Here is a 25,797-nt window from a genome sequence, read left to right on the forward strand (position 1 = left end):
CTTCGCGGTGATCTCGAGGCCCATCTCGGAGCTAACGAAGAAAGCGGGCTCGGTAAACAGGCACTTATTATTGTTAGTAACTCGCCCGTGCTTTCTCCAAAGATGATTTCTTCCACACGTCGGCTGTCTGCGACCTTTTTAAAACATGGAGCTGCACTCAAGCACCTCACCGCGGGCAGATCCGCGCACGACAGGCGTGGTGTCACAGGCGGGTGAGCAACCTCGGAATCGTAGCGGTGATGTCAACACGCAGCTTTCGAGGGAGTCGTCCAACACCAACACCACGACGCCCGAGGTTCTCGAGGAGAAAGATGCGGAGACGCCACCACTCCCGGAAGGCGATGGTATTGAGAAGGCTGTGTCGGTCAAGAGCAGTCGGCCACATGCGGGACAGGGCCAGTACAATTATCCCAACGACATTGTCGACTTCGATGGGCCAGATGATGCTGAGAACCCGAAGAATTTCTCCAACGCGAAGAAGTGGGCGATTACGGCGTCGATGGGCTGGATGACGTTCGTCGTAACGTTCAGTAGTAGCATTTTCAGCGTGGCTGTCGAGCCTGTGTCACAAGAATACGGCATCTCGCGTGTGGTGTCAACCCTCGGCGTGTCGCTATTCCTCCTGGTACGTTCCCTGTCCTCAACAAGCCGCTGTCACCACACTCAACCAGCTTCTTCGCGCCCACTGGCTACCGTGTGCCCGCTCTGACAAACACCAGGGCTTTGTGTTCGGACCGATCATTTTCGGCCCTGCGAGTGAAGCCTATGGCCGACGAATCCCGCTGTTCGTCGGCTACGCCCTCTTCGGCATCTTCAATGTCCCCGTTGCCGTGGCCCGCAACGTCGAAACCATCATGCTGGGTCGCTTCTTCGGGGGATTTTTCGCGTCTGCACCTTTGGCGATCGTCGGTGGCGCCCTTTCCGACATCTGGGACCCCATTCCTCGCGCATACGCCATCTGCATTTTCGCCGCCGGTGCGTTCACCGGTCCCGTCGCCGGCCCCATCATCGGCGGCTTCGTGACGCAGTCCCATCTCGGCTGGCGCTGGACCTCTTGGATCACACTCATCATGACAGCGCTGTTCGGCATCATCGGCCTCTTCTGCATTCCCGAGACCTCCGCACAGAGCATCCTGCTCGCGAAAGCGAAGCGGCTGCGCTACCAAACGCGCCACTGGGCGTTACACGCTCCCATAGAGGAGACGCCGTTGGACGCACACCGGCTCATCACCGTGTACCTGGTGCGGCCCTTCGTCATGCTGGTCCAAGAACCGATCCTCTCGCTCATGACCGCGTACATGAGCTTCCTGTACGGCGTGCTGTATCTGCTCTTCGCCGCCTACCCCGTCACCTTCCACGAAGAGCGCGGCTGGAACATCGGCGTCGCCAGCCTGCCCTTTGCGAGCTTCATCGTCGGCATCGCCATGGGCGCCGGCATGATTGCGTACTCGACGCGCACCAACTTCACGCGGGCGTTTCTCAAGCATGGGCGCGCGATGCCAGAGGAGCGGCTGCCGCCCATGATCGTCGGGGCGGTGGCGCTGCCCGTCGGGCTGTTTTGGTTTGCCTGGACGAGTAATCCGAATATTACGTGGGTGCCGCAGGTGTTGAGTAGTGCGCTCATTGGGATGGGGATGCTGGTGACGTTTTGGCAGGGTGAGTGCTTCTTTCCTCCACGAAAGATGTCCCGGGCGGGGATTGACCTTATACCGGGGTTTTCTCTACATTGCCCAACCTGATGCTTGCATGTGTTCTCGATGTCCCAGTATAGAGCTAACCAAAACTTCCAGGTGTCAACTACATCATCGATTGCTATGGCTTCTACAGTAATTCTGCGATTGCCGTGAACACATTTATCAGGAGCATCGCTGGAGCAGCCTTTCCGCTCTTCACGTGGGACATGTACCATGGCTTGGGGGTGGCCTGGGCGACGAGTCTGCTGGCGTTCCTGTGCGCAGCCTTTGCGCCGGTGCCGATCCTGTTTTACATCTATGGCGAGAAAATTCGGGCCAAGAGTCGCTATAAGCCTGCGTGAAGTGAGGTGTGGATGTGAATAGAGCATAGAGAATAGAACGGCATCCCTGTTTGCAGTACGATGAGCTTGACGAGGGCCCCACGGTTGACTCGCTTGATGATGTTGCGCTCCCCGGAGAGCAGGTATGGGTTCTCCGAAACCAGGAGCAAAATTTCTGCTGTAGTTGGCAGGCGTGCTAATGTCCTTGAAAAGCTTTGTGAGATTCTTGCCTGATGCGGACTTTCCACACCGCAGCGTGCGTGTTAGGCTCCCCTACGTATTACAAACGAGGCAGGCTAATGCGGCTCGTACTCGCCATGGTACTCCACGATTAGTCACTTCGCGAGCGCCCGCTTTGTCAGGTGAAATGGACTTCGCCATTGGCGAGTATCGTGCATTTCGTCCTTGCACGTAAGACGCTGTCTGGAAATGGCAGGTAGGTACACATAATCGCTCTCCCGAGTGGGTCGTTTGGAGCGCCGACCCACATCTCGGCGGATTATGGATCGTGCGGCGGGCGATGGAGAGGTCATTCATATATTGCGAGACACCGCGGTGTGCGCGTCCCGACCGAACTTGCTAGCAGGCCTCTCTACGTGTTTTTGGGACACAGCGGTCGCAGTCCAGCATGGCCCTCGCCTCGGAGCTCACTTCCTTCTACGATAACTTACATCGCAATATCCCACCAGACGTCTCTGCTACTTTCAAGGCAGCGATCAGGGACCACGAGATTGGGTTCAGGCGTGAGGCAGCGGTGAAAGTGGGTGATAGGCTGCCAGACTTTAGCTTGCCCGACGCAAACGGGCATCCATGGTCCAAAGACACACTGCTTGGCAAAGGTCCTTTGCTAATCTCCTTCTACCGGGGCGGATGGTGTCCAATGTGCAACATCGAGCTGCGTGCTCTGCAGAAGCATTCGCATACGATCCGCGCGAAGGGCGTGACGCTCGTTGCAATCTCACCCGATGCCCCGGACCAGTCTTTGTCACGGAAGGAGAAGATGGGGTTGGATTATATGGTGCTTTCAGATACCGGCAACGTTCTTGCCAGTCGACTCGGGATCGTCAATAAACAACCAGAGTCTATGCGCCCTATAATCGGCTCCTTGGACAACGGATTTCATGATCCAAACAAGTCAATGGACGTGCCTGTGCCAGCCACCATCTTAGTGGATGACGAGGGCGTCGTCAGGCAGACTTATATAAACCCAAAGTACCATGAAAGATTGGAGCCGGAGACTGCAATCCGATGGATAGAGAAGCTGAAGAGCTAGAAGACGAGGGCGGCACCTTCAGTTTAGAACGGTAGGGTATGAGGAAAAGTACTCCGGATGAGTCCCTGAGTCGCACCGAGTCATCGAGCTAGAGAAACATTGGGACAATGGCGGCAGTCTATTAGGGATGTGTATTTCCGTAGTGATTGTTCAACTCTGACAACCCGAATCCTGCCAGTCAGCAGCAGTGGATGTGTGTCCCAATGGGAAGGAATAAGCGGAGAAGCAGGTGTAACCTGCCATCGGACCCCGCAGACGCGCTGCCATCGCTGCAGCGCACGCAGCTCCCACGAGGCGTGGGATGCGAATTGACTTCTTGCTCAGGCTATTGATCGTCTGCAAGGTATCATCTCCCCATAGTTTGTTGGTTGTTGTCGGGCGGCGTGCGAATCGAGTCAAAGACCTCATCAGAGTCGCCAGCAACATTGTAAAGCCGAAACAATGCCTTGATTGGCCAGTGTCAGCAGGCATCCAAAGTCCGATAAAGTACCTAGTGGAGTGAGATGAACACCTGGTCCTAAAGCACCGCTTGATGCTCGGAGTTGTCAGGCTGATGTAGAGTCACACTCTGAAGCGACTGCACGCCTGTGTGGATGGTGACAGTGTCGCAAACAGAGGAGATGGAAGATCACCCAGGTCAGGTCAGGTGCGGACACTGTGCTGGATAGCGATTGGTGCTTGGCAGTGTATATCGATAAGGCCCAGTAGGCGCTATCTCTGGCTATGACCACGCCTGGAACTCTCACATCTTGCACCTGGTGACTGCGCGCCTCCATCTCGCCATACGCCTCTCTTCTGTCCTCATCCCTCTCAACACCTTTATCCGCACTGCTTCTTGTTTCATTCACGCCCTTCCCTAGCATCTACTTCCCTCTATCTTCTTATCTGTTGTTCTATGACTCACTTAGATCCTATATCCTGGCTGCCCACTTGTCTGAGGTAGTCACCTAGCAACGGCTACTCACATCTCAAGAGTTACATCACGGGAATCTCTTCCACTGCCTGGCTTTGCTGCCTGAAAATAGCCGTCCTTATACTGCTGTGAAGGCTATACAATACCGAAATCCCTACCAAAGAACCGTGCCCGGGAAAATCACTGGTGCCTCCGCTTCGCGGGTGTGCTGCCAAAAGGGCTCTCATTGCGCAATAAGGCAACTGAACAACAGCAGAGCCGAGCCTTCAGCCTGTTGCCCCTCAGAACACCACACTTTCGTTGCCCAGCTTACTCGATCGTTGCTGGACCTCCACACCGCCGAGTCTCGTGCTATCCATGTCCAGCCAAACCTTTCATCAACCTCGTCGGTCCAGTCAACGGTAGTCGACATCGTTACCATCGACGTTTTCCGAGGTCCTTCATTTCATCCCGTGAGGGGCACAGCCCATCATGGCTACCGCACACAGCCAGTCCTCGACCCCGAGGCGGTCACGAGAGTCTGAGAGGATAGGTGCCTTCCAGCGTCAAGAGGAAATCGGCCGCGGCAGCTTCGCAACCGTCTACAAGGCAATTCATACGGTAAGTCCGCCCGCAGAGCATCGAGAAGCCCAGCAGCGAGCAAGTCTGACGACGAAGCAGAGCCCCCAGAATGTTCAATCCATTGTCGCTATCAAATCCGTCAATCTGGTCAAGCTGAACAAGAAGCTTCGGGACAACCTTACCTCCGAGATATCCATCCTCAAAGGCCTCCATCATCCGCATATCGTCGCACTGATTGACTGCAAAGAGACCTCCTCCCATATCCATTTGGTAATGGAATATGTCGCCCTAGGCGATCTATCTCAGTTCATCAAGAAGCGGGATACTATTAGGCACAGCGAACTGCTCGGAAATATGATGGAAAAATACCCCAATCCTCGGGTGGGAGGTCTGCATGAGGTTGTGGTTCGCCACTTTCTGCAACAGCTCGCCAGCGCTCTACAATTCCTCCGGGCGAGGAATCTCATTCATCGCGACGTCAAGCCACAGAACCTCCTCCTAAATCCGTCGCCCATGTACTTTCAGAAGCGAAAGCCTCAGGTCATGCCATACTGCGCCAGCGAAACTGCCCTCATTCCAGTCTGTGGTATACCGTCCCTGCCTATGCTGAAGATCGCCGACTTCGGCTTCGCTCGAGCTCTGCCTCCTACTTCCCTCGCCGAGACCTTATGCGGTTCTCCCCTCTACATGGCCCCCGAGATTCTGCGTTACGAAAAGTATGACGCCAAAGCTGATCTCTGGTCGGTCGGAACGGTCCTATATGAGATGGTCACTTCCAAGCCGCCCTTCAGAGCTGCAAATCATGTCGATCTGCTACGACGCATTGAGAAGGGCGAGGATCGCATCAAGTTTCCAGAAGATGTTGTTATCTCCGATCCCATGAAAAGACTGATCAGACTGTTGCTCAAGAGAGACCCCCGCGAACGTGTCTCATTCCCAGACTTCTTTGGTCATGAAGTGGTGGTCGGCGAGATCCCGGGCCTTGCCACGGAAGATATGCAGCAGCCAGAACCGGCTTCTGAGCCAGCTCCCGATAGGCGCCGCTCAAGTCGTACAGATCCTGCGGGACTTGCTCGACCTGGCGTACGCCGCGATGCCGAGAGCCCCTACCAGGACCATATTCGAGCTGCGTCAGAAGAGGCCATCGGCCAGGACCCGCCTCCACGGCGGGCGTCCCACATTTCTCGCCAGCCAAGTACCTCCACCCGTACCCAGGTTGAGCGTAGACCTAGCAATGATCGCCCGTCTAGCCCGAACGAAGCCAGACCTAAGTTGGCCTCACACGTCACTGCTCCAGGTCGACAGGAGTTACAGCAAAATAACCCACCCCCAGCTTCAGCAGCAATGGCACGCCAGGGCAGTGGTAGTGGCCGCCCACCGTCGTCCTTGCGTAATGAACTGCTAGACGAAGAGCAGGCTCGTCTGCGGCAACAGGAGAAAGATGAAGAACGCGTCGCGCAAGATATTGCCTTTGAGCGCGACTACGTTGTCGTGGAAAAGAAGCAGATTGAGGTCAACGCCTTTGCCGACGAGATGGCCGCAAGTCCTCGTACGAAGCCTGGTACAACGCCCAGTTCCTTGTCCCCTAAATCTGGTGCTATGGTCCGTCGGGCCACTACACAGGGCGCTCCTAATTCTAGCACAGGTGCACAGACTAGTGCGTCTCGAGCTGTTCAGATTGCGTCCGGTCGTCCACTGCACCACCGCAACAATTCGTACGAACGCCGATATGGTCCAAGCCCTTCCTCTGCCACCTCGGCCATTTCCAAGGCTCTGAACATGGCCAGTGGCCGCTTGTTTGGTATCGGTTTTTCTCCACCTGTCAATCTCGTGCGTGGAGGTAGGTCACCTCCCGGAGGCTACAGCCCGTTCCCCGTTCAGCCTGGCGCACAAAGCAGCCTCGTGGTGATCGGCGACACAAGTAAGGCTACGCCTCTCGATGAAGATTCGCGCGTGGTACAAGCTGTGGAGGAGATTGCAACTCGAAGCGACGTTGTTTATGGCTTTGCTGAGGTCAAGTACAAGCAGCTTACGCCTGCCACGCCATCATCAAATCAGGCCGGTCTAGGTCTCCGCGATGCGGGCACGAATGACGAACCGGAGAATTACAGCGATGAACTCACCATTGAAGCCCTGGTCATTGTATCGGAGGAAGCACTGGTCTTGTATGTCAAGTCGTGTGGACTTTTGGCGAAGGGCCTTCATTTGGCAACTCGATGGTGGGTACGCAAGCGGGACTCTACTGGTGATGCGCTCAATGGCAAGAACGCGGGTCAGGCTCAGCAGAGAATGAACAACGTAGTCCAATGGGCCCGGAATCGATTCAACGAGATCCTGGAGAAGACTGAGCTTGTTCGGATGAGGCTCATCGACAGCCAAAAGCGACTGCCCGAGGATCATCCTAGCCACCCAAACAACATCTCAGCTGAGACTGCGTCAAGTGGTGGCATAGGAGGATCGGCTGAGCAACTCATAGTCGGTTCGGGTATCACTGCAGAGAAGTTGATGTATGACAGGGCACTGGAAATGAGTCGCTCGGCCGCCATCAACGAGTTGACGGGTGAGGACCTTCCTGGCTGTGAGATCTCGTACATCACTGCCATTCGCATGCTCGAGGCTGTGCTTGAGAATGACGAGGAACCACTTTCCAACCAGGCAGGAGCAAATGAGGATGAAGACAAGGATAATGACATCCCAATCAATGGACTTGAGGCGGAGGATAGGAAGACTGTCAAGGGCCGTAAGTATTACCTCAACTTGTTATAGCATCAAGCACTAACATCAGCAGTTGTGACTAGCATCACAGGACGATTGACGGCGCTGCGGAAAAAGCTACAGGTTATCTCGAAGCGTTCCTCGGTGCCATCGATCCCCTCACCAAGCCGAGCTTCGCCACCCGTTGCTCATCGAGCCAACAATGCGAGCCTTCCGCCAGCATCGCCGAAATCCTAGACCAAGCCTAGGCGTACGAATACTCTATTTCTTCAACACAGCCACACATCACTTCACGAATACCGTGCTTAGAATTAGCATTAACGATCGACGAGCTGCACCTTGGCGTTGGGTAGTCATTCATTTCCTTGTTTGTGTACAGAGACCTGCTTGGGAGGAGGGCCAGTGGCGGCGGCGAGCTTTGTACAGGGGTAAAGGTTCTCGGGCTTTCGGGGGTTGCAAATGGGCACAACAGCATGGATATGGCGCCGATGACACTAAGAGCCATGGTCGAGATTGAGGGGCCATAGAACCATTCTGTGGAACAAAGAGGACTCAGAAGCGGTTTGGGGCTCGCCAAACGAACGCTAGTCGAATATGCGTTTCGACATGATGCACTTGCTACGAAAGATACCCAAAGACTGACATTCGAGCGGGCGTTTTAAAGGATGCGTTGCGTTGCAGCATGGAAGAAACTGGTCGGCAAATAAAGCTGGTCTATAGACTCGCTGAAGCCGTAAGACCATGATCACAAGTCTCTCAAGCGCAGTAGGTGCGCATCGAGACAATCAAAATCACCATAAGATTTTCACTCTGCGTGCAACGTTTTGAAGGGATGTACCAAGACTTCTATGAAGAGTCGTCCACTGACAAGGACGGTCCTCTCAAACTTGCTGGCTGATTTGGTCTGGCAAGCGGACGCCGTAGCAGCCGAGATAGCCATCGAGGTTGCACATACAGGCAGCTCGAGGACCAGTCTTGCTTGTGTCAAGCTATGAGGTTTTCAGGTTCCTGGCACGCAGATAAGTGCAGACTTTATTCATGATTAAGGTCTTCGGACGGTCCAGGGCGGCGCCCTTCACAGATTGTGATGAAAAGCTTACTTGCGAGGCTATGCATTGCACCACGCTTGGTTTCGTTAGGAAGTAGTTGTTATTGAGGGAGAGAAATTGCGAATGTGGAAACGGCATGAACCTGACACACGACAGCAGAAGAAAAGAAGCTGCGTTGCCTGATGGCGCTTTGCCTTTTCGGGATCTCGTATTCTTCGAGGACTTCTCCGTTAACCTGACAATGGCCATTCACTTCGGTCAGCACTTATTTACTAGTCTTTCATTGTACAACAGGGTCCATGAGACCGTCCTTGCTTTCTCTTAGAGCCACCAGAGGTCCGGTGACCGTTCCGAGACCATCATCGTGGCTCAGCCGTTCGTTCACCAGCCGAAGTCAACTTGCTGCCAACCGCGCAGGCGCCCGCGCCATACGATTATCGTCCCGCATTAATAGAATTCAGCCAGCCTCTTCTCTCCTTCGATCATCCTCGATTTTCACACTCCCTCGCCTGAATTATTCCTACAATATGTGCAGAAACATGGCCGATACTCCGGGGAGCGCTGCCAATGCGCAGGGGAGGATCGTCCTCCCCACCAATGTCGTTCCTAAACACTACGATGTGTCTCTTGAGCCTGACTTCGATAAATTCACCTTTGAAGGCAAAGTTGTCATTGATCTCGAGGTGGCTAAGGACAGCAACTTCATCTCCCTCAACACACTTGACCTGAAGATCCATTCTACCTCGGTGCACGCCGACGGTGCTCTTGTGACCGACAGCCCCACCCTTTCCTACGATGCAGACACTCAGACCACGACAATCGATTTGGGCAAGGATCTCAAGAAAGGCCAAAAGGTTCAGCTAGTCCACACCTACACTGGCGAGCTCAACGACAAGATGGCTGGGTTCTACCGCTCCAAGAGGAAGGATGGCAAATATCTGGCGGTCACACAATTTGAAGCCACTGATGCGAGACGTGCCCTACCGTGCTTTGATGAGCCTGCTCTCAAGGCCGAATTCACAGTCACGCTCGTCGCCGATAAGAGCCTGACCTGTTTGTCCAACATGGATGAATCCTCCACCACTGAGGTCGATTCAAAGACGGGTGGAGGCAAGAAGAAGGCTGTCAAGTTCAATCGATCCCCACGCATGTCAACCTACTTGCTTGCTTTCATCGTCGGTGAGCTCAAGTCGATCTCGACTGATAAGTTCCGCCTTCCTATCAAAGTCTGGATGACACCTGATCAGAAGGGCGAGGATGGTAGCTTCTCGCTTGAGGTTGCTGCCAAGACTCTCGCATTTTACGAGAAGGCATTCCAAGCCCCGTATCCTCTACCTAAGATGGATATGGTGGCCATTCCAGACTTTGCCGCTGGTGCCATGGAAAACTGGGGCTTGGTCACCTACCGGGTTGTCGATCTGCTTTTCGATCAGAAAACCTCTGGCGCTGCCACACGTGAAAGAGTGGCTGAAGTCGTACAGCACGAGCTGGCCCATCAATGGTTTGGGAATCTTGTGACCATGGATTTCTGGGATGGCTTGTGGCTGAACGAAGGCTTCGCCACCTGGATGTCATGGTATTCTTGCAACGAATTCTATCCTGAATGGAAGGTGTGGGAGACTTTCGTCATCGACACGCTCCAGGGTGCGCTAGGTCTGGACGGCCTACGCAGTTCTCACCCCGTCGAAGTGCCTGTCCATCGCGCTGAAGATATCAACCAGATCTTTGACAGCATCTCCTACTCGAAAGGCTCTGCTGTTCTACGCATGATTTCGAAGTATATTGGCGAGGAAACCTTCATTGAAGGCGTTCGCCGTTACATCAAGAAGCATGCTTGGGGCAACACTCAAACTGGCGATCTTTGGGCGGCTCTCAGCGAGGCCAGTGGGAAGGACATTCCCAAGGTGATGGACATCTGGACCAAGAAGATTGGCTACCCTGTCATTACCGTCACTGAGAATCCTTCCGACTCAAGTATTACGCTCAAGCAGAACCGTTTTCTTAGAACTGGGGACGTGAAACCTGAGGAAGACGAAGTCCTCTATCCTGTCATTCTTGGCCTGAAGACCAAGGATGGAGTCAATGAAGAGCTCATGCTCACAGAGCGCGAGCAGACCTTCAAGATCCCGGGTGGCCTAGACTTCTACAAGATCAACACTGACCACTCTTCTCTATTCCGCACCAATTACACTCCCGAACGCCTGACTAAGCTCGGCGAAGCCGCCCAAGCCGGAAAGCTTTCCACTGAAGACCGTGCTGGAATGATTGCAGATGCAGGCGTGCTTGCTTCCTCTGGCTACGGCAAGACATCCGGCATTCTGGCTCTTTTGGAGTCCTTCAACACTGAAACACAGTTCGTTGTATGGAACGAAATTATCACTCGTGTTAATGCCGTGAGAAGCACCTGGGTCTTCGAGGATGAGTCCGTGAAGGATGCTCTCAAAGCTTTCCAGCTGTCTCTATGTTCCGCCAAAGCTCACGAACTTGGCTGGGAATTTTCCGACAATGAAGACCATATCTTGAGCCAATTCAAGGCTTTGATGTTTGGCTCAGCTGGTCTTGCGGGTGATAAGAAGATTCTCGCTGCCGCCCGAGAGATGTTTGACAAGTTCAAGAAGGGCGACACTACAGCTGTGCATCCCAATTTGCGTGGCAGTGTTTTCGCCATGTGTGTGAGGGACGGTGACGAGAGTGACTGGCAAGCACTTCTGGATCGTTCTCACAGCGCGCCCACTGCGGACGAGCGTAACACGTGCCTTCGAACTCTTGGTAGAGCCAAGGATGAGAAGCTTATCCAGAAAACCCTTGATCTTGCTCTGTCCGGCGAAGTCAAGATGCAGGATATCTATATGCCTATTGGTGGTCTATCGTCCACTTCAAAGGGCATCGAAGCTCGCTTCGAATGGATGAAAGCTAATTGGGGCAAGCTCGTTGAGGCTCTACCGCCTAGCATGACGATGCTAAGCTCCGTGGTGGCAATCTGTGTTGGTGGCTTCACCAGCGAGTTGCAGAAGAAGCGAGTCGCGGACTTCTTTGCCGATAAGGACAAGAAGGGCTTCGATCGCAGCCTTGAGCAGAGCTTCGATAGCATTCAGGCGAAGAGTGGCTGGCTCAGCAGAGACCGTGGAGACGTGGAAGCTTGGCTTAAGCAGAAGGGCTATCTTGAGGCCAGCAAGCTGTGATAAGGTGGGTGTCATTCCTGCCTAGCTCCGCATGGACTCGGATCCAGAGAGGTGGGTTCTGCGTCTGTTAGAGACTAAGAAGATGGTCGACGTCTGCATCGAAAGGCTCGGTACCGCTATGCCGGCACCAGGATTAATAACTGGTCGGCATGTCTCTAAGAGTGAATCAAACCTCATCATCGTTAGTGTACCAGCTCAATGGATGCAGCTTGAACTACGGGTGCTCTCGTAATTGCCCCTAGCCTATACGAGATCCTTCTAAAGAGCGCAACTTGTTGCTTCCGGAATATTCACTGCCTCTTGGCGCCAAGATATCAATTGAATGCCAAGTCTGGTGAAGTTCTAGAGCTCTTCCCCCGACTGATCTGTGCTTCATCGGCACTCCATTGCTCATGATAACCAGCAGGGAGATAGACGCCCCTTCAGCAAAAGAGATCGCTACTAGCCCTGCCACAACGCCACTTTTGCGATCACATCGGATCTTGTCATCTCCCTAATCATTACCACTATCCGGGTGAGTCGTAGAGAAGCGCCGCTTCACTCTTTCCAACAAACTTGGTCGACGCTCTAGCATCAGTTCCGGATCTTCATCATCCTCGACCGCAGTATCGCCCTGGCTGTCTCTCCTGCCTTCTCCGTTCGTTTGACCAAGGTACTGCTTTGTTCTCTTCGGAAAAGCATCTGTGATGAGCGATAGATCGGCACCATACTCATCCACCAGCAACTTGAATAAGGTCACGCGTTTCTCAGTCTTGGAGCCGTCGATGACGTAATATAGTGCGTCCCTAGGCGTCTCGCCAGGGTTCACAATGCTGGGGTCGCATTTATGGGAAAGTAGTTGCTTGGCGAGTCCGATGCTGGCATCTTCGTCGGCTTGCTTTGCGACCAACATCAGTGCAGTATCGCCCCGATCGTCCGTGGCGTCAACGAACCTCTCCGGAAGGCGGTGTTGAAAAGACAGTAAGTGCTCCAGGCTTTCTTCGTCAAGATTCAAACAGGCTTGATGCAATAGCGTCCGCTCATGTTCAACCCTGAAACTCGCGTCGAAGCCATCGTCAAGCATCCTTTTCAACTGTTGCGCGTCCCGAAGCTGGATTGGTACAACAAGAGCGGCTTCACTTAGATCAAGGTAAGGCAGGAGTTGGAACCTATCCAACTCCTCTTCGTCTCCTGGGCTCGGCAGTTCCGAAACATCGTCTTCTTGGACGGTATCTGGAATTTCCAAGCGATTCACCCGCTGGTCGGCCTTTTGCCACGATTGCTCTGCATAAGGCTCCAAGACTTCACTGTACCGAAGGGTTGTTCGCGCCATATCAGATTCCTGGGTCTGAAGCATCGACCAGTCCAATATCAGAAATTGCACAGACCGATCGATGGACTTCTCAAGGTCCTGGCGCACATCGCTATCCCAGACATATTTTACCCTTCTGTACCAGCTCTTATCGGTCTGTTGAGCCAAAGGCTTCCCAATCTTGTCCAGCACTGCCAAAGCTCTGTGAGCGGACTCGATAGAACTTCTAATGGAGTCAAGAGTTGCTGCGATTTCTGGATCAACAGCATTGGACCAGCGCTTTTCGATGAAGCGGCCAATGCGTACTGACAGTGCGCGTATGTGTAACGTGTACCCATACAGCTCCTCCGCATCGTTGCGCGCTTTGCATACTCTCTGAAGCCATTTCGCTGTTTCAAAGGCACTTTTGGCTATTGCGCATGAGCTTCAAGTGCCTGTTGAGTTCTTCCTATGGACGTACCTAAACCGAAAGCCGCAGATACCACCTGCGTTGGTTCCCCCATCTTGCAGTTTATCAATTCTGCAGTACTTTGCGCAGACGTCACACGCCACGCAGCCCTACGAAGGGCTAATGGCGAAGATTGCGAGGCAGAGACGTCTAAGAATAAACGTGACCTCTAGAGCACATGTCAAACAACGTGGGGTAGGGGCAAGAAACGTCATAACTTTACTTCTTAGCAATGGCCCCGGGAGGCAGACAAGGGTCGTCCGGTTGGAGGCTTCCGGCGCCATAAGCCTAGCGGCCCGAGTGGGCTCGCCTATAAGGCAACCTCCCCAGCCAAGAAGGTGGCGGCTCACCTTATCTGCAGGGCGTCGCAAGCCCAGGCTTCAGGTGGCCAACTTGCCAGCAACCGTCATCAAACAATCGTTCAGAGACGAGGTACGAACAATTGAAAGCTAGATGTGGTCACAAAAGCAAGACTGTTTTGTGTGCGATCCGAAGCAGACGGGAGACGGTACTGCCCAAATCACCGCGGCAATAGGGAGGGGGCGCAGCTCGAAACACTTGCGCACAGCCCGTAGTTTCGTGCTACTGCAGCTACCCCACGATCAGATTCGCGGTTGACCTGACCGCTCTGCAGCTGCCTAGCAAACCCCTGTGTGTCTTTTCCGACAAGATAGTCAAGCGCAAACAGGATTTAGGTCACTAGGTGGCTTGAGGCTCAACATGATTGGACCTCTCTCCCGTGTGTCTCTGGGTCCGAAAGTACGATCGTCGAACTGCTCCCCTTCGAAGAGCTCGAGGCCTTACAATATCCCAGCCTTGTTCTGCGGGTTGGCAGTTATAAGAGCTTGCTCGCCATCACCATGGCTCTTGGTAAGGAGCCCTTAGAAAGCGTAAGTGTGTCGCTGGCCTAGGATGAATCATGGCGCACAAAATCAAGCGCTACCAGCTCGACAATCCTCTGTTTCATCATTACTCCAACATCGATGTTGCCGCTCGAGCCTTTGCAAAAGAGATTGACGCGGATGAAGAGCTTTGCATTAAAGCTGCTCGGATTGCCTGTGATCCTCCGACCTGGGATAGCGTGGAAGGAAGAACAGAGGTCGAGTCGCGTGCTCTGCGAGATGAGAGGGAGCAGGGTTTCTTCCAGCAGCCCAAGGCGCTCAAAATTGCTATCATCACTCTGTGTTTCTCCGCGATGGTACAGGGCTGGATCCAATCGGTCATCAATGGGGCGAACCAGACGTTACCTGAATATTTTGGATGGAAGTTGGATGAGCCCGGTGCACCTGGTCAACCAGGCGAGCATCGATGGGTCAACAATGGGCCAGCGATATGGAAGTTCGCCGGTATCAATGCGATCACCTACCTGACTGCAGGTATATTCGGATGCTGGGTCTCCGATCCCTTGCAATCCAGCCTTCTCGGTCGCAGGGGCGCCATCTTTGCTTCAGCCTGTCTCTGCGTTATGGCTAGCATTGGAGCCGCATCCGTACAGAAGTCTCACTGGTGGCATTTGCTGATCTGGAGAGCCCTTCTTGGGCTGGGATTAGGTAAGTCAAACCCTTTAGACCAAAATCTCCATTCGCTGACGCTGTGCAGGCGCCAAAGCCTCGGTGACTCCCATCTTCGGCGCCGAGATAAGCCCGAATCACTTGCGTGGCACGCTCCTGATGAACTGGCAGCTGTTCGACGCGCTGGGTATTTTTTGCGGTTTCAGTGCGAACTTGATCTTCTATTGGACTGATAGGCTGGCATGGAGGTTTCAAATTGCTTCAGCTTGTATCCCGGCTGGCTGTCTAATCGTCCTGATTTGGACTATTCCAGAATCCCCACGATGGCTGCTTAAGAAGGGCAAGGGCCCTGAAGCATTCGCAGCACTTTGTGCACTACGGCAGACGCCCCTTCAAGCTGCGACTGAGCTCTTCTTCGCCAACGCTCAGATCCAGAAAGAAATTGACTACATGCGTCGACGAGCTACCAAAGGCGACGTGGAGAAGACTCCCATCGGTCTACCGAACGGCGATACCCAGAAAACGGATCAGCGGGACTCGCAGCCAGAGATTCCCATAGAGACGTTGGGCGGGCTCAAGCCGTACTGCGAGGCTGTGAAGAAGACAAACTACTGGTCCAGGATCTTGCAGCTTTTCCTGAACGATCGCACCAGGAGAAGTGCAGTGGCGGCGACTGTTGTGATGTTCGGACAGCAGCTCTGTGGCGTGTACGTCTCCCTTTCAAGGTACACCTACTTGTGCTAATTGTGTCCAGAAACGTTCTAGCTTTCTACTCGACAGTCTTCATACAGGACATCAACGGTCAAAGCACCAGAAATGTTCGTGCTTTATGGCTTAGTTGGGGTCTTGGGCTTGCCAACTTCCTCTTCACCTTTCCAGCATATTGGTGGATCGACAAGTATGGGCGGCGCTTTTTGTTGCTGGCGACATATCCAGGAATGATTGTGTCATTATTCGCGGCTTGCCTCTCTTTCCTCGGCGATGCTGGATCAGCAGCTGATGATAAGAGGATCATACGCGTGTGCTTCTTTATCTTCCTTTTCATCCTGTTCTACTCCCTGGGCCAAGGTCCCGGTAAGTGTAATCTCACACCGTGTTTGCATTTATACTGATACTGATAGTTGCCTTCGCATACTCGGCTGAGGTATTCCCACTCTGGAATCGAGAAGCGGGCATGAGCCTGGCAGTCTTTGTGAACCTGACCGGTGCAGGTAAGTCGATTTTCGAGAAGTTGAGACACTGTACTGACCACGCTGCAGGCTTACTCACGCTCTTTGTTCCACGAGCCCAGGTTTCCTCCAAGACCTATACACAGAGTGGCTCCAGTCAAGGAGTTCAGACCACAGATGAGGATGGTGCCGATCCAGCATGGCTATCCCGCCAGGCCACTCTAGTTGGCGTCTTTGTCGGTTTCTGCACCTTATCCTTCATTCTTGTGTACCTCTTCGTGCCGGAGACGAAGCTTGCTACTACCCGAGAAGACAACAGGCGCACATTGAATTACATTTCACTCGAGGAATTGAACCAAATCTTCCTGGTGCGAACGCATGAGTGTATCCATTACTATATCGGTCACGTTGCATGGGGTACACTAAACAACTTCCTCTACCGTTTCGGGTTGAGAAAAGAGAAGGTCATAATTGAGGAAAGTATGCATTACTGGGTCAAAGACGGACTGAAGAGGAAGAAGCAGAAGCAGGCGCAGAACGAGACGACACAAGCAAAGGCCGACTCCAGTGAAACAGAGACATCGGACGAGAAGGCGGAGCAGGGCGGTGGGCAAGCTGTCCACGTTGAGAACAGATCCTCAAGGGGTACATCTCCGACAGTCGAGGACGACGATGTAATTCAGAGGGCTCCGTCATCGACTGGGCTGCCGCAGGTGTCCGACACGGGGGGAAGCTTGGACTTCAAGGTGGAAGACAAGGCGACATCTACGACTTAGGGCAGATTGGGCACCGATACGAAAGTGCTACAAAGTACCGCGTAGGATCTGTTGTTCCCTGTACGTGTGGTCACTTGGGCAAAACGCCCCTTGGAAGTGTGTGACACGTGTTATTGCAGCCCAACGTTGGACTTTTGGTCTCGGTTGGACCTTGATTCTATTGGCTGATGGAGCATAGCCACCACCTGTCACACCTGCCCGTTGGCCCCCCTCTTGGTGTGGTCGCCTGCTCTTTATATTGACCTCTCATCCTGCATCGGTGCTCCTTTCCACCTCTCTGTTCGCCCTCACCTGAGTCTCGTCTCCAATATCAGCGCCGGTCGCTGCCCTTATTGGACACAAAATGGCACAGAACGTCACTTTACGGCAAGATTCTAGGCGTCATGACGGTAGAGCACCAGGGCTCTATGAGACACTAGACCATTCAAGGCATCAAATACGCGTACTCAAAGTATTGCCAACATCCGGAGACCGGATCCAATGCGAGATGCAGGTGACCGATCTTGCTCATCTACGTCGAGAGTACACCTGCTTGAGCTACGTTTGGGGTGATGAGCCTGCGGACCATTCCATCAAAATCAATGGCATTACCGTAGGCATTCGCACAAACTTGCTGGACTTCCTGAGAGTTGCAGTGAGTCGATATGCTTCACAATGGCTGTGGATAGACGCGCTTTGCATCGATCAGAATTGCCCTCTTGAACGCAATCACCAAGTTCGACAGATGGCCCAAATTTACTCACGTGCCGCTCGGGTGCTAGCGTGGTTGGGGAGGGGCTCCGGAAGGGCGATGGACCAGGCGCCATACTGGAATCGCATGTGGATCAAGCAAGAACTTATGCTGAACCGTAATGTTCTTCTGCTTTATGGTCTAGAGTCAATTTCACTGCAAAATTTCATCACGAACCTTGTACATGGGAACTCACGGCTCCGAGATGCAAATCCGCGACCACAGAACAAACCTGCTGACAATCCTATGCAAAATACGCGAAGATTCGAGGAGGCTGTCGTGCACGTGCCAGGCATGTCACCAGCAGAGGGGACATGTCTGTTGGTTCAGGATTTCCAACGCTCAAAGAGTTACCCGCTGACAAAGCTGGTCTTCTGGTTCATGGATGCAGGCTGCAAGGACCCGCGGGACAAAGTGTACGCCCTGGTGGCTCTCGCTAGCGATGCGCTCGAAGACTTTGTTGACTACCAGAGATCGGTTGTTGGTGTCTACTGCAAGACTTTGACAATGTGGCACGACAAGACTGCAGCACTATGGGATATTGTTAGCTTCGCAGTCGATTTGGCGGATAACATGTGCCTCAAGTCCACAGCACTTTACACTCAGCCACGATACACAACTTGTATCCACGAAGTCAAATTGATAACTGTGGGAGCAATAGATGCGTGCAAGCAACCTCTCAGGTTCCATGTGCACACTACTTGGTCTAAGCTTAGGGAACAGCTGAGTCAGAGTTCAAATCTCACCAACAGCCTCACATCCTACTTTGACGACAGAAGCGAGTCGCAGTCCATCGGAACTAGAAACGGAACCCAATTTCTGGTCTTCATTGACGCTCGTGATGAGATCATTAATCGCAGTGACGATGATCATGCCGATCGCACAATCTTCATCGCACGCCAAACGCAGGGATCGCTGAAGCACATCTGCTTTGGGTTCAAACCGATATGGTACAGTCACGACTCAAACAATTTGGAGTATTCGAGATTTCAGCGTCGCGCCGAACGTTTCTCATATCCAACCAAAGGGAACTATACTTTTGTTAGGCTCTTACCGACGGTAGAGAGATCTCATATCATCTGTCCAGGAGCCATAAACGTGGATTGTCTGAACGTTGAAAAACATACTGGAGTCCGAGCAACACTCTGTTTAGATGTGGCTGGAATATTGGCCATGGTGGGTGCTATCCGAGCCCAACGGGAAGGCAAATTGCCAGCGCTCCGTGGTTCTGCTGGGGTTCTCCCACACGGACCTCAACATGGTGCATCGTATAATGATTCAGATGACAGTATGGATGAGAAAAGTCATATTACATTTCATGGAATTCCGGAACCAGTGCGACGTGCTGGTCCGAGTCAACAACACAATGCATCTGACAGCACCTTCGAATGCCGCAGACCTCTTGACCTTCACAACAAGCACCATCACACACAACCACAGGATAGGAGGTCGGAGACAGCAGCGTTAGCAAACCTTGGTACCATGAGCCTCCTCGATGCTCGTGAACGCCATGGACATGCTGCAGACAGACACTCGCTTGAGCCTCCAATCGGTTCAGTCCGTAGACATCCATTGAGCGACAAGTCCAATTTGCGTTTGACGAGACCTGTACATAGCGGAGACTCCTCAGATGACAATCACAGGACGAAGACTGCTACGAGAAGGATTGAAACCAAGAAACCCGTGCTTCAAAAGCAAGCTTCGAGCCTTGGAAAAAGAAATGACCAGTCGTTGGCTGAACGAATCCCTGCGAGGCAAGGACGCCCCGATAATAAAGAGTCTAAGTGCCTAAGAATCAGATCGGAGCCCACGGCGATGACGGCACAACGTGCCTATCACAACGACGACTGGAGTACTACGCGCAGTCATCCGAGGCAAGACCGGCACGGAATCCAGATTTCTGATCCAAGAGGTGGCAGGACCCAATCCGATAGTGACAGACACTCGTTGGTTTCCGGTGCCAGACAGGGGCTCATGCATCATAAAATCACTGAAGCCGGTCGTGTCAACATGAGGCATATACTGGACTAAGGCCGTGCCAAAATCAGTGCCATTAGGTTGAGACATCTTCAATCCAGAACCTCAAGTCACAAAGAAGGGGCTATCGGCCGAGCATCCCTTCTGAACGCCATCTTGACCACCTCAGCAGCTACTCCCCACGATATCACGAAGCCATGGCCCTCTGCTCCATAGGCGTGTATGATTCGTTTGCCTCTAAAGGGCCCCTTTAGGATATCAGTCTCGAGCCTCAAACCACCGCGTCGAGCAGGTCGTCGACCCACAATATCTCGGATGACCTCGAACTTTCCGTCTGAATTGAGGATAGAAGGATACATCTTCGCGGCCAGACTGAGTATTCGCGCTCTGCTTTCTAGAGAAGGCTTTTCGGTCCAATCATCCGGCTGACGGGTCCCTCCTATAACCGTTCCACCATCTAAAGGTCTCGGAATGATGAACGACCAAGAGCCGTCAGGGTTGAATTGGGTAATGGTGCGATCGCATGGGTTGGATACGAGACATGTTTGGCCTATTGTGTAAGATTAATCAACTTCATCACAATGTGGACAGGCCTGTACTCACCACGAAGAGGAAACATATCCGGGTCCCCAAACCCGAAGCCTGAGCAGTTGACTACCGTACCCACGTTTGGGCGGAGGGAAAAGGCTTCTTGGGCATGGGTGAGTGTCTGCTTCAGTGTATGGCCGCCCCTAAGGATGAACTTTCGGAGGAGAAAAGCACAGTATACCGGTGAGTTCAGCGACCAAGTCCGATACTTGGCTCCAAAAGTGATGCCCATCCCCTGGGGAAGCTCGTCCTTGGCCAGTAGTTTGAAGCCTTCTGTTTCCCCGTACCCACCGCGCAGGTTGAGGTATGCTTCAGATGGATTCGCTAGAAAATCGTAGCCGTCCATGAACACAACACCACAGGCAGGCTCCTCGACGGACTGTACACGCAAAATAGCATCGGTGATGGCGGAAAACTTATTGTGTTGGAAGTCGGACGCTGAGATTGCTGGAATAGGCCGTGCGTGAGCGCCAGCCCATGGGGAGGTGTACTGAATTGACTCGTCGGAAGGGAATTCGCGGGCCACGATTAGTATATCAGTCGATCGGCTGGCCGCTTGCTGGAGCTCAATGGCAGCAGTGAGGCCTAGAATGCCGGCGCTGAGGACTCATGGTTAGTTGGAGTTGCTAGAGTGGTGTTTGGGCGCCCCAGAACTAACCCGATCACGACCATTGTCTCTCCTTTCCCTGCCATTATGACAATGAAGGTGTGCCACTTTCATCAGAGCGATACGACCGACCCCTTGGCCATATATACTTCAGCACACGCCTGGTCCCCATCATGGCTACTCCCTACTTATCCATCGCCTGCTGCACCGCACCCCAAGATCATACCAATCACAGGGCGTAGGGTCATCGTACGATAGTTTCTGTATGCCACACATGAGTCAAGTTGCGGAATCGTATGCTGGCAAGCCGACCTCCGGGCGTGGGCGCCGGTGCGGGGGAGTCTCGAAGCGTAGTGTCTGTCGTCGGCATCCGCGGCCCGCACCTTCCGACACTGTTCGGCCATAACCATCTTCACTGCCACGCTCCTGTGGCTCCTGCCCCAGCATCGTTGCTGTAGAAATCGAAATTGTTTACAGAGTCCCAGTATGAAGAGAGCGGAACTCAGAAGGGCCAGGTCTCAAAGTCCGGAGTCGGGTCCTGTGTCGAGCCACGGCAGCCCAGCCAAGCGCCCCCGGACTGCTCTAGCTTGTCAACGGTGCAAGTCACGCAAACAGAAGGTGAGAATGCCGTTCTGACTTGGGATCTTTAAATCTGACTGCTGTTCTCACAGTGTGATGGACAAGAGCCATCTTGTACACCGTGTTTGAAATCCTCAAAACGATGTCAATACGTCGCCTCTACCGTTCTTAAGCCCACAGAGCAGAGGACTTATGTCAAGACCCTGGAATTGAAGGTCGCCGACCTGGAAAGCCGGCTCAGAGATTCCGAGGCCTCTGCTCGTGGTGGCGATGATGAATTTGATGAATCTTACCGGCTTTCGGATGTCCCTCCAGAGAATCCCTTGTCTAAAACCATTCGCGACCTCAGCCTGAACGCTAGCGGCTACAGTTATCTGGGCGGCACCTCTAACGTCACGCTGGGGCATCTGCTGGGCCCAGTGCTTCAGATTGGGGTTCGACCTACAAACGACAAGAACCGCATGAACGCAAATGATCCTGACAAAGATCCATTGGTAACTCGCAGATTCTCGTCCACCGATGAGGCTGAGGTCTGCTCTGGTCTACCTCTCACAGAACCTGTTGTCGAGCAGTTGTTTGAAGCGTATATGGACCATGTGTCCCACCTTTTCCCGGTCATCCATTCGCCCAAACTTCGCGAGATGCATGCGCGACGATCTAAGCCCAAAGGACCATTCGAAGTTTGCGTTCTTCACCTGGTGTATGCAATTGGTGGCGTGACACTATCATCGGTACGTCAAAGACTCGTCCTTGAGAAGCTTGGCTCTGTCCGTTGACAGTCACAGGCAGAGCGAAAAGGCGAGTTCAGATCCGATGAGCATTATGAAGCGGCCATGCTTGATCGAAATAGGATCACACGCTGTTTTGACAGAAGAGAGATCATTCTCCTGTCCCTGGCATCGCTGTACTGCTTGCGAGCGCCTCGAAGTCCAGGACCTTGGTAAGTATTTGCACCAGATCCCAAATCGACGCCCATCAACATGATTCATCTGCCGTAGGTCGATGATCGCCTTGGCCGTCAAACTGTGTACATCTCTGGGATTACACAGAAAGACACGCCTTTCCAAACTGAGCTTGAGAACAGAGCTCGACAGAAGGCTCTTTTGGTCATGCTACCGTCTTGATCGAGACATAAACCTTGCTATGGGCCGTCCTCTATCTATTTGCGACCATGATATCGATTGTCCGGTAGGCAACCCTGCATTCCTTATCGGAAGCAAGCCCTCGCTAAGCTATAGAAGCTTCCACTCGATGTCAACGAGGATAGCGTGGATCTGGAAGACTTTCGCAAAGCTCATGCTCAAGACAAACATCTGCCTGCGAGTCCTTCAACTAGCCTGACGTACTTTGTACACATGACTCGACTTACCAGGATCGTTTCCAAAATTCAACATACAATATATCGCGTCGATCAACCCGTGGAAGATTTTGACATTATTCGTGGATTCCTCACAGAGCTGGCTGCTTGGGACGAGGCCACTCTACCAGTGTTCACTCCAGAGCATAGTCTTCTCACGGACGGTGCCCGCGTGGCTGCTTCTCATCTCCAACCACGGGAGCGCTATCAGATTGAGTATCACACTGCGATGCGATTCCTCCTGTTTCCTTGTCTTGGCAGTGAAGATGTGGTTGATGCGCAGCTCCTGAAGAAGGGCACAGAAGCTTGCGTCGGAGTCTGCACTGCCTTCAAGACTCTACACCGAAAGTCGCCAGCTGCGTACTACTCGCCTCTGTCGGTCATGTCTCTATTTCTAGCAGGTGAGAGAAAGCGTTCCAAGTCTGCTGAAACGAAGGCGTAGCTGATTCGCGCAGGACTGACCTTGATCCATTGTGGATACGGCCCAAATGCTGAGAGCCACGATCAAGCAACGGTAGCCCAGGCACTTACAGATTGTACCATCATGCTGTACGTCATGGCCGAGCGCTGGCCCCGGGCACGCAAGTTCCGAGACATATTCGAGCGCCTGAAACAGATTTCCGCCGAGCGGCAGAGCCAGAGGAAGAGCAACGAGGGCTCGAGTGGATACACGAACACGGCGAACTCCTTCGCCACCATGAACGGCCACCAGAGCATGATGCAACCAAACAGAGCAGCTGTTGCGTCTGACTCCCTGATTCACCTGTCAGACAATTACAACACCGTCTTGGGCATGGCAGAGCCCACCGTTCCGGACATGATCCTCGATATCGTGCGCGAACCTTTCCCACTGTGGGACGAAGGTAACTTCAATTTCGAGGCTTTTATGGAGAATCAATCCTCTATGGCTACGGGAGATTATGGCGCGCAGCAGAACGACTTTGAATGGGATGGCCATTTGGGGCATTCCTTCACACCCAGCGGCTGCGCTTTTATGGACGAGTACTATCTCAACGATTCAATGCCTCCTAGCCTGCTTTGAGTCTGCTGTTGACTGAGACCATGCGGGAACATCTCTGGCCAGAGGTCAGGCGCAGTACTGCCGTACGTGGTTATTCGTCATGGTCTTGCAGCCACGAACAAGCCTTATCTACCATTACGCCGTTAGGGGCAGAATCGAAATCGTAGGTCTTTCGTCCCGGAGACCCCTCTCGTGATGGGTTGCTGGTTCGAGGTACCTTGAAGTCGATCCCTGCGTCGATTCTCCCATCTCATCCACATAGAATATGCTCCGCAGGTCAAGAGGCCCAAGACTGCCGCGCCTAGATCGACCCAGCACGAGGTCACGTAGCGGGGAGCCTCGGATGGGAGGACAATATTGCTCGCGATCAGTCCAGCCGTGTTGGCAATCGAGATCAGAACTGCGGTTGTGAAGGCGCGGGCGTTGAGGTTCGGAATATTCGAGACGATCCATGCGTTGTTTATGGGCGACATTGGGTATGCCTGTAGAGGAAATCGTCTGATTAGCGAGAAGACCAGCTGGGATTTCTTCGTGTAGCATGCTGGGGCTCGGAAGTGTGATGTACTTACACCGACTGTTGTCACAAAGATGGCAAAATACGTCAGGCCCACGTTATCGAGGTTGACGGTGATGAGGAGAGCGTAGCCGATGATGCTGACCAGTAAGGAGATGACCATGTGCATTCCGCGTTCGTGGAAGTGGTCCGATGAGAATGTCGCAACGAGGAGAAGCACGGCGGCAACCAGTGCTGGTGCTACTGTATACTGTGGGCACCTAGTCAGCGAAAACAATCTCAATTCTTATTCCAGGACATTACCAGATTCGTTTTGACGGTGTCATAGCCCAGCCGACCAACAATGATAGCGAGAAAATTGTTATTCGACTGCTGCAGCGTCGAGTACGTGATGGCGATAATGATTCGAACGTACGGATGAGGAGTCGTGAACTCGCTCAGCGCTTCCTTCCACTTGAAAGTGTTCTCGAGCGTCTCGGCCGACTCGGCCAGGATGCGGGCCCGGGCTACCTCCTTTTCCCTTTCCGTGAGGAACCAGCTGGTCTGGATGTCCTTGGGGATGATGAAGAAGGTCAGAAACGCGAACAACAGCGTCAGAGAGCCTTCGATGATGAAGAGGTAGAACCATTGGTAGTGGTTGGTGCGGAGCTGGAAGACGCCGTAGGAGATCAGGCCGCCAAAGGCGGATGAGGTGACTAGGGCGGCGTAGAATATACCGATGCGCGAGGCGATCTCGCTGCGGGTGTACCAGATTGAGAGGTAGTAGACGACACTGGAAAAAGGAGCTTAGTTTGACTCCCAAGTGTGGCGGACCACCGAGGATAAGGGGAAGGAACGTACGCAGCGAGGAAACCTGCCTCGAAAACGCCCACGATACACCGACAGGCGACGAGCTGGCCGAAGTTGGTGACGAATGCGGTGGCCAGGGACGCTGCTCCGAAGCCCAGCATCATGACGGGAATGGCGACTTTGGCGGAAACCTGCTTGCTGAGCACTCCGGCAGGGGGGCCACAGATGCAGAAGGGAATGAAGTAGTAGGTCAATGCGAGATTGAACTCGTTGTCCCGCAGTCGGAGGTCCTCCACGAGGCCGGCCGTGTGGGCGTTGGAAAGGTTGCTGCGGTCCAAGGAGCTATAGACGCTATACTAAGTGATGTGTTTTCAGGAAATGGGGTGGAGGAGACGAACTTGAAGAGGTAAGTGATGGCAAGAGTGGGGAGGATGATGAGATCTGCCTTGCGTTTGATGCGTCGCTCGATTGCAGAGTCGACGGTCATGATGGCTGTGCTCTCTACTATCTCAACGTCTGCGGCGAGAGCTGAATGTTGCTTCTTTATCTCTTCAGGAGACTGGTGGGTGTTTACTGCCATTTTTGATACTCGACGCCGACAGATTGAGGGGAGAGTCCTTGTCCACATCGTGCGAGACCTGGTATGCACTTTATAGCACACGATAAGCGGTCTTCAATGGATCGTCTCGGATTTGCACCGGTCTGTGAACATTGCTCTCAATGCTAGAGATAC

The 25,797-nt window shown here is 53.3% G+C and overlaps 10 protein-coding genes across 10 annotated transcripts; 7 read left to right on the forward strand and 3 right to left on the reverse strand.

The window, feature by feature from the left end:
- Window positions 1-145: 145 nt before the first annotated feature.
- Window positions 146-2,035, forward strand: HMPREF1541_06646 (uncharacterized protein; the record flags this gene model as incomplete). The annotated part of the gene is made up of 3 exons (XM_008720976.1): window positions 146-625; window positions 720-1,656; window positions 1,791-2,035. 3 exons carry the CDS (start codon window positions 146-148, stop codon window positions 2,033-2,035), a joined length of 1,662 nt encoding a protein of 553 aa, XP_008719198.1.
- Window positions 2,036-2,642: 607 nt separating this feature from the next.
- On the forward strand, window positions 2,643-3,287 carry HMPREF1541_06647 (uncharacterized protein; the record flags this gene model as incomplete). The annotated part of the gene is made up of 1 exon (XM_008720977.1): window positions 2,643-3,287. One exon carries the CDS (start codon window positions 2,643-2,645, stop codon window positions 3,285-3,287), a length of 645 nt encoding a protein of 214 aa, XP_008719199.1.
- Window positions 3,288-4,671: 1,384 nt separating this feature from the next.
- On the forward strand, window positions 4,672-7,713 carry HMPREF1541_06648 (uncharacterized protein; the record flags this gene model as incomplete). The annotated part of the gene is made up of 3 exons (XM_008720978.1): window positions 4,672-4,800; window positions 4,870-7,501; window positions 7,550-7,713. The coding sequence occupies 3 exons, from the start codon at window positions 4,672-4,674 to the stop codon at window positions 7,711-7,713; spliced, it is 2,925 nt and encodes a 974-aa protein (XP_008719200.1).
- A 1,111-nt stretch (window positions 7,714-8,824) lies between these two features.
- On the forward strand, window positions 8,825-11,707 carry HMPREF1541_06649 (uncharacterized protein; the record flags this gene model as incomplete). Its single annotated transcript, XM_008720979.1, has 1 exon — window positions 8,825-11,707. One exon carries the CDS (start codon window positions 8,825-8,827, stop codon window positions 11,705-11,707), a length of 2,883 nt encoding a protein of 960 aa, XP_008719201.1.
- Window positions 11,708-12,200: 493 nt separating this feature from the next.
- HMPREF1541_06650 (uncharacterized protein) lies at window positions 12,201-13,501 on the reverse strand (the record flags this gene model as incomplete). The annotated part of the gene is made up of 2 exons (XM_008720980.1): window positions 12,201-13,408; window positions 13,459-13,501. 2 exons carry the CDS (start codon window positions 13,499-13,501, stop codon window positions 12,201-12,203), a joined length of 1,251 nt encoding a protein of 416 aa, XP_008719202.1.
- An 864-nt stretch (window positions 13,502-14,365) lies between these two features.
- HMPREF1541_06651 (uncharacterized protein) lies at window positions 14,366-16,902 on the forward strand (the record flags this gene model as incomplete). The annotated part of the gene is made up of 6 exons (XM_008720981.1): window positions 14,366-14,996; window positions 15,046-15,434; window positions 15,561-15,664; window positions 15,712-16,031; window positions 16,079-16,168; window positions 16,217-16,902. The coding sequence occupies 6 exons, from the start codon at window positions 14,366-14,368 to the stop codon at window positions 16,900-16,902; spliced, it is 2,220 nt and encodes a 739-aa protein (XP_008719203.1).
- Window positions 16,903-17,389: 487 nt separating this feature from the next.
- Window positions 17,390-19,100, forward strand: HMPREF1541_06652 (uncharacterized protein; the record flags this gene model as incomplete). The annotated part of the gene is made up of 2 exons (XM_008720982.1): window positions 17,390-18,691; window positions 18,786-19,100. The coding sequence occupies 2 exons, from the start codon at window positions 17,390-17,392 to the stop codon at window positions 19,098-19,100; spliced, it is 1,617 nt and encodes a 538-aa protein (XP_008719204.1).
- A 619-nt stretch (window positions 19,101-19,719) lies between these two features.
- On the reverse strand, window positions 19,720-20,890 carry HMPREF1541_06653 (uncharacterized protein; the record flags this gene model as incomplete). The annotated part of the gene is made up of 3 exons (XM_008720983.1): window positions 19,720-20,159; window positions 20,213-20,796; window positions 20,856-20,890. 3 exons carry the CDS (start codon window positions 20,888-20,890, stop codon window positions 19,720-19,722), a joined length of 1,059 nt encoding a protein of 352 aa, XP_008719205.1.
- Window positions 20,891-21,290: 400 nt separating this feature from the next.
- HMPREF1541_06654 (uncharacterized protein) lies at window positions 21,291-23,782 on the forward strand (the record flags this gene model as incomplete). Its single annotated transcript, XM_008720984.1, has 6 exons — window positions 21,291-21,422; window positions 21,476-22,114; window positions 22,169-22,323; window positions 22,382-22,571; window positions 22,625-23,141; window positions 23,196-23,782. The coding sequence occupies 6 exons, from the start codon at window positions 21,291-21,293 to the stop codon at window positions 23,780-23,782; spliced, it is 2,220 nt and encodes a 739-aa protein (XP_008719206.1).
- Window positions 23,783-23,904: 122 nt separating this feature from the next.
- HMPREF1541_06655 (uncharacterized protein) lies at window positions 23,905-25,644 on the reverse strand (the record flags this gene model as incomplete). Its single annotated transcript, XM_008720985.1, has 5 exons — window positions 23,905-24,243; window positions 24,331-24,525; window positions 24,579-25,047; window positions 25,116-25,406; window positions 25,463-25,644. 5 exons carry the CDS (start codon window positions 25,642-25,644, stop codon window positions 23,905-23,907), a joined length of 1,476 nt encoding a protein of 491 aa, XP_008719207.1.
- Between the last annotated feature and the right edge of the window lie 153 nt (window positions 25,645-25,797).

The sequence above is a fragment of the Cyphellophora europaea genome, assembly GCF_000365145.1.
Source record: "Cyphellophora europaea CBS 101466 unplaced genomic scaffold supercont1.6, whole genome shotgun sequence".
NCBI classification, from domain to species: domain Eukaryota; kingdom Fungi; phylum Ascomycota; class Eurotiomycetes; order Chaetothyriales; family Cyphellophoraceae; genus Cyphellophora; species Cyphellophora europaea.